The 12,693-nt window shown below is 43.2% G+C and overlaps 1 protein-coding gene across 1 annotated transcript in view; it reads left to right on the plus strand.

Moving 5' to 3' along the window:
* Nucleotides 1-12,693, plus strand: part of LOC131592134 (ubiquitin-conjugating enzyme E2 R2) — a 225,092-nt gene that overhangs the window by 101,163 nt on the left and 111,236 nt on the right. Inside the window, exon 2 of the mRNA XM_058863431.1 lies at nt 8,242-8,328. Within this exon, the coding sequence (XP_058719414.1) occupies nt 8,242-8,328 (87 nt within the window). The remainder of the gene's footprint in view (nt 1-8,241; nt 8,329-12,693) is intronic.

Genomic DNA, 12,693 nt, shown 5'->3' on the forward strand with positions numbered 1-12,693 from the left:
TGCTCGGTCCATATCCCACTGCATCAATGTGATGGATGGCAAATATGGCGATTTATTGCAGGGAAACTTAACATTTTATAGCCTGGGGTCACTGTGTTACTCCCATCTGCTTACATCACACCTAGATGCTATTGGCTAATTGCAGAAGACTTTACTATCCTAACAGAGAGGGGGTCTGCTTTCTGTTACATCCCGGTGTCTTCCGCTCCGCTATGCCCTAGACTACAACAAGCATCTGCCCTTATTTAGTTCATTTATCTAAAAGTTAGTCTTAAGGGTTGGGGTCTTACATAAGTTATGGTTTCCTTATCTTAGGGTTACAAACACTGTGCGCTATTCTTATCTAATACATTCATCACACCTATTTTGCTAATACACAATTTTACTATTACACACTTTGTTGCTATATTAGTTATACTTCATCTATAATTGTGCATTATGTTCCTATTCTCTATTACATATAAAAATTACATTTTTCTGCCCTTTGTAACAGCTCTCCCATTTGTCATTAAAACAGCAGTTAGCATGCTTCTTCCTTCTTATCACTTAGCTCACAAGGACTAAGCCCTTGTTCTGCAGAAAAGCAGTTAGTCAGACACATTAGCTGACATTCCTTTTTCTTATCATTTTAGTCCACTTGGGTTTGTTTTTTTCAAAAGCAGTTAGGTTTAGGCTAGCATCTAGCATTCTCTTATCATCATAGCCCCTTCCAGGGCTAGGCTTCTTGTCTTGCAAAAGCAGCTTGTTCTGCAGAAGCTAAACACTTAACTTATATTAATCCATACTTTATATTAAGGTGCTTATGTTAAAGGAGTCCTGTGTTTCATATGTTAAAGGAGTCCTGTGTTTCAGGTAGAAACATTTAGGTTTGTATTTTCAGTCAAATAGCATGGTATCTAATAAGACTTTTATTTTTCTGACATATATAGATTTCACTATGTCTTTGCTCTATCCAAAAAGAAGAAAAATAGCAAACCTGAAGTACAGGCACTAATAAGGATGCCAGGAAATAAGGCAGTAAAAGAGGAAACAGTGACTGTCCTGGTAGCAATATTCTTAAAATAGGTGTCATAGTGTAACTTAGAAGTTGAAGTTCTTGTGCAGTAGCTGTAAATGCCTATAAAGGGCTGAATCTTCCAGGGTGATCTATTTGTTACCAAATATCTGAAATATTGGAATCAGACTCTCCAACACTAAAATTGTATTGAAGAGGGCATCATTTATTCAGGCTTGAGGTGCATGCAGGGGATTCTAATCTAATGTGGACACGTGATTCTACAACAAGGTTACTTATATACAGTCCCTACATGCATAGTACAATTTACCAATTATCATAAGTCCCACCCCATGTTCCCAGAGATTCAGTCTTTCGTCTATCACAGCATTCTTGGGCCAGATGTCATCTTTTTATCTCCCAACTGTCCTTGCTAGAAGCAGCTTTCACAGGCCTTGTTTCTCTGCTAAAAGTTTCACAGGCACAGTAAAAATTGAATTAACCCTTTTGCATCATGTTGAGTATAACATCAGAGGAAATTATTCTTTTTCTGGGGACTATAAGCATGATAGTTATAAACTGGGGAAGGGGGGAGCAGGTTGATGACTGTCATCTCTACCTCCTTGCCTACTGAGTGTGTTCAGTGGTGTCAAAGAGCTATGGTGAGCAGGCAGCTAAAATCAGGACAGCAAAATAAGATTTCTTCAGTTCAAGCTCAGCTAGAGGAGTTAAACATGAAGTGAATGCAGTAATGGTTGGGTACTTATAGGTAGGGGACTGAGTTGCATCTTTATTCCTAAATTAGTTTGTCTCACTGTAACTGACCTAACAAGTTGCCCTAAAACTGACAGTTTGCCAAGGTTTTAAAGCAGTAACTAAAAAAATTACTAGAAAACTTACTTATTTCTTGCTGTGAGATATGGATTAGAACAAGAGCAAAACAGGCTTAAAACTTAAAAGGAGTAAAGAAAGTTTATTAACAAAACTATAAGAATAAGAACACCAGAAGAAACCTCCAGAAAACCCCTTTATCCCCCACTACCCAACCATTCCCTTGTTCACATGACAACATAGAGACAAAAAAACTTTGGAACTTTGGTGTTTAAAACAGTCTCAATTCCTTCTAGAGTCTTTTCATCAGCCTTTGCAGAGAAACAGAAGTCTTCTTCTGATAATCTATGAAGTTTCTCACAAGAAAACTATTTCTGTTATAGCTTTCTATTTTTCTGATGCCAGCTGCCCGGAAATCCTGTCATCAGTTCACTCCTCCCATTTCACATCACTCTGAGGTGTGTTATGGGTCAAATGAGTCTAGGGATGTCATTTTTAAGGATGAGTTATTCAAAGGCAAAAGTTCTCTTCATCTGTCTCTGTGAGCTTCTCTGGAAAACAGAAGTTTTCTCTTTGCCTCTACAACGGCCCCAAATCTTCAACTATTACTTCTCTTCACTCTGTTCCAGCACCTCACTGTATCACAATTACTCCACCTTTTGCTCAAAATCCACACTTTGAACACTCCATTCCTCTCAATATACTCTGTCATGAATTAAAGGAGTTTTTTCAGGATACTATTGTCCATCTCCATAGCTTTAACAGAAAAATATTTCAGCTTAATTAAAGCATCTCCTTATTCTCTCTTCCCCATCTAGAACTTAACTCTTTTCTTCACTGTCTTTGATGGTTTTATGATGTCTTCTTCATGTTGATTATCCCTCTCTCTCTCAGAAAAAGGAGTAATCTGTACATCTCATCCAGGTAGTAAAAGAGTTGAAGTCTTGGAAAGCTGCAGATGTTCATGGTGTCAGGTTTCAGTTCAGCAGCAGAAACTGCAAACCAAGCCAGGCCAGCCAGCTCAGTTTCTTCCCCCAGCCCCCGTCCCCCCCCCCCCCCCGCCTTCTGTGGCCTTGTCTGGCCTGGGGGGGGGGGGGGGGGCGGGAGGAGGCCGAGACAGAGCCTGTTACCTCTTCAGAAGCCGGAAACCAAAGAGATCAAGAGAGCCCTGGCTTTACATCTTAAGGTGGTGTTCACAAGTTGATCTCACTTCTGAATGGTTAAAACTGCCGCCAATTCTCAGAAATGACCGATAATTGGTCAGGAGAAAAGACTCCCACCAGCCACCAGCAGCTTCAACTTCCTTAGCTCCCAAAGCTATCTTAAAGGTAAAGTCACCCTATGACACAATCTCTAGTACCTAGTAGCCTGGCTGAATTAAGCTCAGATAGCTGATTTGCCTTACATCAGTGAAATTGTGGGCTTTTTAGTGAAAAAACTGACCTGTAATCATGGCTGCTGCAGCATCTTTTTTTTTTTTTTTTTGTTCACCTAGAAGCTATACCTGTGTAGAAGACACAGGTTCTGCTAAGAAAACTTAGTTAGCTCAACTCTGAGTTTTGTTGTCTCTTCCATTTTTCATCTCAGTCCTTGGGTTGTTTTATTATGTGTTAGATCTCATGAAACTGCATGTAAGCACAGGAATGGGCTTTCCTGGTGTTATAAATGCAATGGCAAAATAAGGTTAATAAAAAGCAATTTATTATAAAACAATTTAAACACCTGCAACGAAAGAGAAAAACCACAATAAATAGGTCAGCGCAGCGCTGGGTGGACAGGGGTCTATACCCAAGGTATAGGTGTTCCCAAATCCACGCTCGAGGGTTCTCAGGCCTGGGTTTTTATAGGGATTTTGTGTCCTGAGGCTAAATTCCAAGCAGGCACCATTCACCAAAGGTCCTTGATTGTTGGATGAATGGATTTCCTGGCATTGGAGAATAGAGTTAATAGATGTCCGGGCAGAGTCTCCTCATATGTAAAGAGATTCTGAATGTTCCTTGATTTCATTTTGGTTCGGGCCATCAGGATGGAGTGGTTGGATCCGGGTTGGAGCCGATGAATATCTCGGCTGGGCTTTTCCCTTTGTCCAGTCTGATTGCTTCCCCAACCGTGGTCTGCCAGGCGGGGTGTTCAGGTCTGGCGATGAGTATCTCCTCCGAGCTCGTTCCTTTGTCAGCCTGATTGCTTTCCCAACAGTGGTCTGCAGGGCGGGGTGTTCGGGTCCGGCGATGAGTATCTCTTCCGAGCTCGTTCCTTTGTCAGCCTGATGGCCCGTGTCCTGCTCATTCTTTTCGGTTGATGGGCGCCGGCTAGGATCTTTATCTGGGTGCCGGCTAGCATTGTTATCTCCTGAATGGGAATTCGCGACTAGATCTGGGGAAGGACCTTTTTGGCCACACTGTATTTTATATTTTATATTATTATTATAGCTACAAATATATTTATTTAGACCTTTATGAATTTTTATTCATAAGTTTATCTATTACACTGGGAAAACCCCAGTGGTCTGGAGGAGTCTGCAGCTTACGCAATGCAAGCAGTTGAGCTTAAGTGAATGTGTTCTGCCCTGGGTAAATCTCTGCTCTGCTCCCATTGTAGGGTGGCATGTAGAGCTAGGCATGTCCTTGCTTCTGTAGCCATAGCTGCTCTCTTCTGTGCAGGTGTGGTGACAAGAGGCATTCGTTTGCTGCTCTTGGAGCCATGCCATTTGTGTAACTGACCTTGAACTGTGGGCTAGGATTGTTTATGCTGATCATAAATCTTTTGGTTGTGAGGGTGCTGTGGCAAATGACTGAGACAAGGACTCAGTGCTGCTGTAACATACCCACATAGAGTCAGTATCATGAGCAGGCATGTACAGACTGTAAAGCCACATGAGCTTCTGTCATGGTTTTAAACCAGTAACTAAAAAATTACTTATTTCCTGCTGTGAGATATGGATTAGAGCAAGAGCAAAACAGGCTTAGAACTTAAAAAGGAATAAAGAAAGTTTATTAACAAACTACAAGAACAAGAACACCAGAATAAACTTCCAGAAAACCCTTTTTATCCCATACTACCCACCATTCCCTTGTTCACATGACTACAGAGACAAAAAAAAACTTTAGAACTTTGGTGGTTAAAACAGTCCTAATTCCTGCTACAGTCTTTTCATCAGTCTTTGTAGAGAAACAGAAGTCTCTTTCTGTTAATTTATGGAGTTTCTCACAAGAAAACTATTTCTGTTATAGTTTTCTATTTCCCTGATGTCAGCTGCCCAGAAAATGCTGTCATCAGAGATCACTCCTCCCATTTACATCACTCTGAGGTGTGTTATGGGCCATGAGTTTAGGGATGTCATTTTAAGGATGAGTTATTCAAAGGCAAAAGTCTTCTTCATCTGTCTTTGTGAGCTCCACTGGAAAACAGTTTTCTCATTGTCCCCCAAGGCTTCAAATTTTCGCTTCACCCTGTTCCAGCACCTCACTGCATCACAATCACTACTTTTTACTCAAAATTTACACTTTAAACACTCTATTCCTCCCTATATACTCTGTCATGAATTAAAGGAGTTTTTTCAAGACCTTATTGTCCATTTCCATAGCCTCAACAGAAAGGTATTTCAGCTCATAAAGCATCTCCTTATTCTCTACCTTTTTTGAAGCTTAATTCTTTACTGTCTCTGATAGTTTTATAAAGTTTCTTTACATGTTGATTGCTGTCTTTTGTTTTTTTCCTGTGGATAAAAGGATTAATCTGCAAGTCTCATCTGGGTAATGAAAAGGTTAAAATCTTGCCCAGGCTTTTGTAGATGGTTCTGTGATCTCTGCTGGAGCAGGAGCTGGAGCTGTCTTCGATAGAAGATTCCTCATGGCTACTCTGGAGAGTGTGGTCACTGTCTCAGCTTGCCGCAGGTCCAGAACTTTTTTCCTTTCTTTACTCGGCAGTCTCTGGTGAATTTCGTCACGGCAAAAACTGCAGCTTAGCCAGGGACCTGCCTGGCCCTGCCAGAGCCCGGGGCAAGCCCTCCGCAGGCCCCATCTCCCGGCCGGGAGCCGCGGCAGGCCCAGCCCAGCCCCCGCCCGGGCCGCATGGCCGGGCAGGGAAAGGGAGGCCCGCCGGAGCTCTGTTACCTTTCACAGCCAGGAAACAAAGAGAACAAGAGAGCTCTGGCTTTACATCTTAAGGTAGGGTTCACAAGTTGATCTCACTTTTCAATGGTTAAAACTGCTGTCAATTCTTAGAAATGACCGATAATTGGTCAGGAGAAAAGACTCCCATCAGTCACCAGCAACTTCAACTTCCTTAGCTCCCAAAACCACCTTAAAGGTAAAGTCACCCCATGACAGCTTCTGAATTTGTTTCATAAAGGTGAGCAGAAAAACCTTTTCCTGTGTATCTGGCACTCTGGCCTCATAAACTTTGGGTTGCAAGGGAAAAGTATATGCCAGTCTAAGTAAAACAGTAGCCAGGTTCTCAATGGCTCTAATCCAATCTGTTTGCCTGCTCCTGTTTCTGGGAATAAAACTTCCCATAGCTTGTCCTGTTGAACAAGATCAGCACCCTGCAGCTAAGTATGGTTAGGTGCTTAAGTGGATGAGGGTGACCCAAGATTCTGCCCTCATTGTATGTGACCTGCTTTTGGGGTCTCTTTGTATTCTCAGTTGATTGTGAGCCTAGCTGTGGTGCAGGTACCAGGAGATGCTTCTCTGGAGATGGCACATTAGACTGGTGGGACTTTTTTGGTGGGTTGAGCAGTGCCAAGGGAAGGATCTGTGCTCCACAATGCAGAAAGTGGTCTGAGTCCTCCTTTGACGGGAGCATTTTTGGCTTTAATCAGTCCAGATACAGCTTGCTTTCCTACTGGCTGGCTCTTCTGACTGCTGTGAATGGCAGAACAGCACAAGGAAGTTAATATTCAGTGCTGGGATCTCTGCAGTCTTCCCACAACTGACTTGGCTCTGAGAGTCTTACTCCACATCTGCCTTCTAATCTCAGAGGCACTGGAAGGTAATTTTGCTGTCATTGCCCATTAATATTTGGTTCATCAAGTTATGCTGATTTATTAAACAAACGGATGGTATTCAGACTTGGAAAATGCTTTTGGTGGCAAGAAATGTAGTATTAGGAACACAAGTAGATGGACCAGTGTCCCGGTTTGAGACAAATTTAGGAGGAAACGTCCCAAAAGGGTGTCTTCTCTGAAGAAGACAGATTTCAGCAACCCCTCCCCCACATAAGGTTAGAAAAAAATTCTCTTGGATAAAGTGGGAAAAAGAAGTTTATTTAACAAGCAGGGTGTTCACAGGCATTAATACAATGAATAATGTGAAATAATAAAACCTCTCACTGCTCTGAAGAGATGGTAAATTCAGAGCTCTTCTTCTGTGGTTCAGAGAGTCTTTCTGTGGGTGCGACTTGGCTTTCTCTCTCTCTCTCTCTCTCTCTCTCTCTCTCTCTCTCTCTCTCTATCTCTCTCTCTCTCTCTCTCTTTCTCTCTCTCTCTCTCTCTCTCTCCGGTGCTGGGATGCAGCATTCCGGGCCAGTGCAGTGCGGGAGGGGGCCCCAGGTGATGGTGTTCCGGACTGGAGAAAAGCTGAACAGTTCCAGAAGAAGAAGAAGCCACAGTCCCAGGAAAACTTTTTTGCCTTAGCTACTAGAAAAACTAGCTAAAAGCAAAGAGGAATTCTCTGTCTCTCTTCACTGCTGCAGGGCCAAGAGCTGGAAGAAAAACTGAGACCCCTATCTCTGTTTTTAAACACAAGCAGCGAAAGGAATTTCCATTCTGCCTCCCCCCCCCTTCTCTCTTCAAGCTTGCTTAAAGGCACAGGACTTATATCTGGCATAAAGCAGACAGTAGGGGATACGATACAGCATCATAAAGTCACCCTAGGACAACCAGTTTGACTTGCACAAGAAAGGCAAAAAAATCCCAACCCTTTAGATCTCAATTGAACAGGTATTTAATAATTTTTAAATTTTTTCCCACACAGAAAAAGCAATTAAAAACCTTTGCACTGGCAAATGTAGAACAGGTCTTTTCACCTTAGAAAGTGTTTTTATCCTGCAAGTGTTTTAAACCTAGCAAGAGTGCAATTATATCTTAAGTTCTAGATTTTCAAATCTAGTTTATCCTGCTGAACAACAGTTGTTGGATAGTACTGCTTAAAACTGGAACTTGGTAAATGCCTTATGGCCTGTTTTCTGAGTGTTACCAGCCCAAGTAAGGCTTGGTATTTAGATTTTTCTTGTTCAGTTAGTATTTTCCTCATAAGAAATTGTGTAGAGTTATACTGTGGGTCCACATGGGCACTGATATATAAATCAAACTATTTAATGGACTTAATGGAAATTTTTTTCCATGTTTTCACTGCAATGATTGATTGTTGGTCTCTTTGTTCTATTTCATAATTAAAATATTTTGCTTTATTTTCCAGGCTCACATTAAATTTCCTATTGACTATCCATATTCACCACCTACCTTCAGATTCCTGACCAAAATGTGGCACCCCAACATTTATGAGGTAAAGTGTTTTTTAAGCTAATATTTTTTTTCTCAGCTATGTGAAAAGGTTTCCTATGTCCTTTAACTTTTGGAAATATTGAAGGTACAAACATCTCTAGCTATAACTAAAGTCATTAGCTGTTTGTGTTTAAATGTCAGCTTCATGGTTGCAGAGTTAAATCTAAATGTTGTAAGAAATGCTGTCTCTGTAGGCAGGGATGGAGCCTTTCTCATACCTGCAAGTGTAGCAAGCAGCTCCAGCTGAAGCATCATGTCATTAGTGTTGGAAGTTTTAGGGGATTCTTGGATCCCCTAAACTGGTGTGTGGAGTCTTGCTGTACTGGGATATTTAGAGAACTAGTTGTTTGCACACCTTTCAAGTACATTTTTAATTTGAGTATATCCTACACAAGTGTGTGATGAGACAAGAAATGTTGGGGAAAAGTCTCCTGCAGCAGTCAGCCTATGATAAAGGAGTTTGGACTTGGGGTGTTCCAGCTTCAGAAAGAACCAGAGCTGTGCCAAAATTTCCCTCCACTCCCAGCCCCGAGAATTCTTCCGGCTAGCTGCAGTACACCCAGGGTGGAGGGGGAAAAATGGCGAGGACAAAGATAAGACGAAGGAGGCTCTCTCTTCCCAGGACAGTGTCCCAGTTTTAATTCAAATAATTCCAGGGCAGAAAGAGACAGAAACAGAGCTGGTGGGAGATTTTGAGCAGAGGGAAAGGGGGTGGGGGGAAGGCAGGTTACAGCCAATGGGGAGAAACCAAAGGGGAGGAGTGAGAGGAAAGGAACCAACACACCACAGACTCAGAGGGGGAGCAACAGGAATAAACCATTTCTCGTAACACAATGCAATACAACATCTCACCCTTTTTAATTATATAAAATTAAAAGAAGGGCATTGGGCTTATTCTGATACAGAACATGAGTTTGTCCACCACTCGTGATTGGCGGGCCGGTTAGATTGTTTTCAGTCCATTAGTTCTATGTGGTTGACTTCTGAGGTAATAGGGATTAAACTGCTGAGGGCTTTTAAAATCAAGCTACATATAATCCCGAATGCTAGCACGATTAAGAACAAAGCAAAAAACAACAGGATTGTTTTAACTATCGAAGTCCACCACCCCGTGAGTCCCCAGCCCTTGAACAGTTCACTAAACCTGTCTTCAGATTCTTGTTTCACTTCTCCAATCAAGCTGTTCATCTCATGGAGGGCTACGTGGACATTGGGAGCTTTCGAGGTTAGGTTTAGGCAACAAAGTCCTTCAAATTCCTGGTATTCGTGTCCATGCAGCAGCAGAAGGAAGTCTATGGCCGCTTGGTTTTGGAGCATGGCCTGCCTGGTGATCTCCTCGTCTTCTAGGAGGGAGCTGAGGGCAGTGGATGTTAAGTTGGCCTGTTTGACCACCCAGCAATCTAGGTGTCCTAACTCACCTAGTGCTTTGGCAGCTGCAAACCATGGAAGAAATATGGATCAGCAATTCTTTTTGATTTTGCCCAATGAAAAATTTCAGAATCACAGTTTGGGTCCAAATTATCAGCGCTTCTTTTATGAAATTTTCTAGTTGAATTGTTTTTCTGAACCCATTTGGTAATTTGGGTTTGGTTGGGTGCTAACAGGGACAATCGCCCTATGGTACATGGCCCTTCTAGAAGACAAGATGGGATTCCTGCCCATGCCCTGTCTCCGCAAATTAGGAATAAACCTTTAGGGAGATTTTTTGGATGTGAGCGGAGAGGTTCATCTGTTGTAGTGTGACTTAGAATATCACACCATTTTTTGGCTGTGAATTCTTCCCGAAATTGTAATATGTTGTTAAAGTCTCTAGTGTCAGACAATGAGTTGTTAGTGAAGTGAACACAATAAGGTGCTGGGGAGGAACCCAATAGCTCTAATTCTTGGGGTTCCTTATCTGCTTTGGGCAGCTTTGGTATCCGTTCCTCCACAGGGTTCCTAATCATTACAGCCAGTCGCTTACGATTTTCACGTGGTCGGGTGCTGTGTGATTTGGGACCCGTGTTGTCGCTGTTGGACACGAAATAAGTCACACGGATGCAGCTCAAGATACGATGAAGAAAAAAGCGAGCTTTATTTCTTCTCTCACAATTTATAGGTTTCTGACCACAGCCAGGGATTGGATAGTCAGGATAGCACCTTTCCAACCGCACTGGCCATGAGAGATGTCCATCAAGAGACGTGTAACAGAAGGAATGTACACATATCTGTTTATAGTTACTGTCCTGGGAAAGTTCTTTAGAAACTATGTCAACAAGCTCCAAAGCTGAGTTTTCAGGGCGACACTGTGTTAGGCATAGGAATGTCAAAGCTGGCTGGAAATTCTCCAGCCTGCAATGGAATCCCTACCAGGCAGGTAGACATAGGGTCCTTTGCTGCTGCAGTGGATAGGCAGATATTTTCTTGCTGGAGTGTCTGTGCCAGGGTCACCCAGATGTTCTGGAGTGGATGAGGGACAATACAGGCAGCTCTCAGACTGCTCAGCACAAGCAGGATGACAGCTGGGGTAGGGCTCATCATGGGGTTGAGTGGGAGGTAGATTTTCTCTAAAAGAAAAAGAAACAAACTTTTTTAAAGCATAATCACATTCAGTGGGTGTAGGTCAGAGAGTGACCAGAGGCCAGGAAGGTTTCTTCTTGCTCTTTCTGGTGGCATCTTCTTTTGGAAGTAACTGCCACTTGTCTTCCATCTCCTTCTGCTGGAGCTGGGTTTTTGGGAACAAAAGGCTTTACCCACTTTTGGGGTATCCATTTGGGGCCTTCAGGGGTGGGCACACACGTGTAGCCACGCCCCCAGGTAACAAGTTCATAGTGGCCCTTGGTCTGCCAGGTTTCTGGGTCCCTGATTAAGACTGGTGGACGCTGTGACAACTTAAATAGATCACCACTGTTAAAATGCCGAACCACCGGGGGACTCATGTTTTCAAATGAACAGTTCAGGAAATTGATGGTAAACATGGCTTTGCAAAGCTTTTGTTGGGGAGACATCCATGCTGTCCCACTGCCCTGCCTGGCTAGGACTTGTTTGAGCGTCTGGTGGGTACGCTCAATTGAATCAAACCCCCCAGAGTGGCCCAGTTTAGCTCACTGATGAGGTTTCTCTTCACTCTGGTTTTCAGCCAGTACCAGTTGGATTTGTGGGTCTCTAAGTTACTTCTGGAAGTCAAGTCTATCAAATGAGCAAAGAAATAAGGGGTGGAATCTCTCCCTGGGTTGCATTCCACAGTTTATTTCTGTGAAGGGGAATCCAGAGGGTGAGAGACAAAGGATTTGGGGTCAGGGGTTTCTTTTTACAGGGTTTTTCGGAGGGAGGGAACATCAGAGAGAGAACCAATTATTTTTCTCAGCTAGCACAATTGCAAACTTTCTGCAAATCAAGGTTACACACACTAAGATAAGAAATAACAGACATAAACTTCTTCAAATGCTTACAAGGTGTAGGAATATACTCCACAGAGGGGAAAAGGGGGAGAGAGGGGGGAGGGCATGGTTTCCTGGCAACACAGGAGGGGAAGAAAGGGAAGGCACTAATACCCTCTCGGCTTCCGTAGCTCAGAGGCGTTCTGAGACTGGAGAAACAAAGTTACAAACTTCCATGCTGGAAAGAAGGTTCTCCCAACCCTGTGCTTTCCTGGGCTAAAGAGATTTCAAGCAGCTGGAAATGCCAGCAGGGTCTCCTCTCCTCTCCATCTGGCTTCTCCTCACAGAGCTGAGGAGAAAAACTTCAGTAACCATGGTAACCTGCCTCCCAGTAAGAACCGGGAGGAAAAGAGACGGGGGAGGGGAAATCGCAACTAAAAGAGGAGAAAAGATACATTTCAAGCTATCAACTACTAACATAAACTAACTTAACAACATTCTAACAACTTTACTACAACACTCAATCACAGCTTGACCTGTCAGGGATGCTAGTCATATGTTCCACCTCCACTGCTGGACAAATTCTAGGAACTCCTTGGATTTATACGCTGGGCTATTGTCAGTTTTAATTTCCCTAGGGATCCCCAGCACTGAAAAAGCCTGCACTATGTGTTGTTTGGCATGCACAGCCTTTTCTCCTGCATGGGCAGAGGCATAAACTGCCCCTGAGTATGTGTCAATGCTCACATGTACATATTTAAAGCGACAAAAACTGGGAATGTGTGTGATGTCTGTCTGCCACACTTCGCAGCTCCCAAGGCCTCAGGGGTTAACCCTGACACCCAGCGATGGCACGGCCTGGAGCTGGCAACTGGGACAGGTGGCCACAATGGCCTTAGCCTGACCCCATATTAGCTGGAACTGACATATCAGTCCCGGCACATTCTGATGATATTGCTGGTGGTTCAGCTTAGTCTGCTGGAATACATCTGGAAGACGTACCTTTT

The sequence above is a fragment of the Poecile atricapillus genome, chromosome W (assembly GCF_030490865.1).
Source record: "Poecile atricapillus isolate bPoeAtr1 chromosome W, bPoeAtr1.hap1, whole genome shotgun sequence".
NCBI classification, from domain to species: domain Eukaryota; kingdom Metazoa; phylum Chordata; class Aves; order Passeriformes; family Paridae; genus Poecile; species Poecile atricapillus.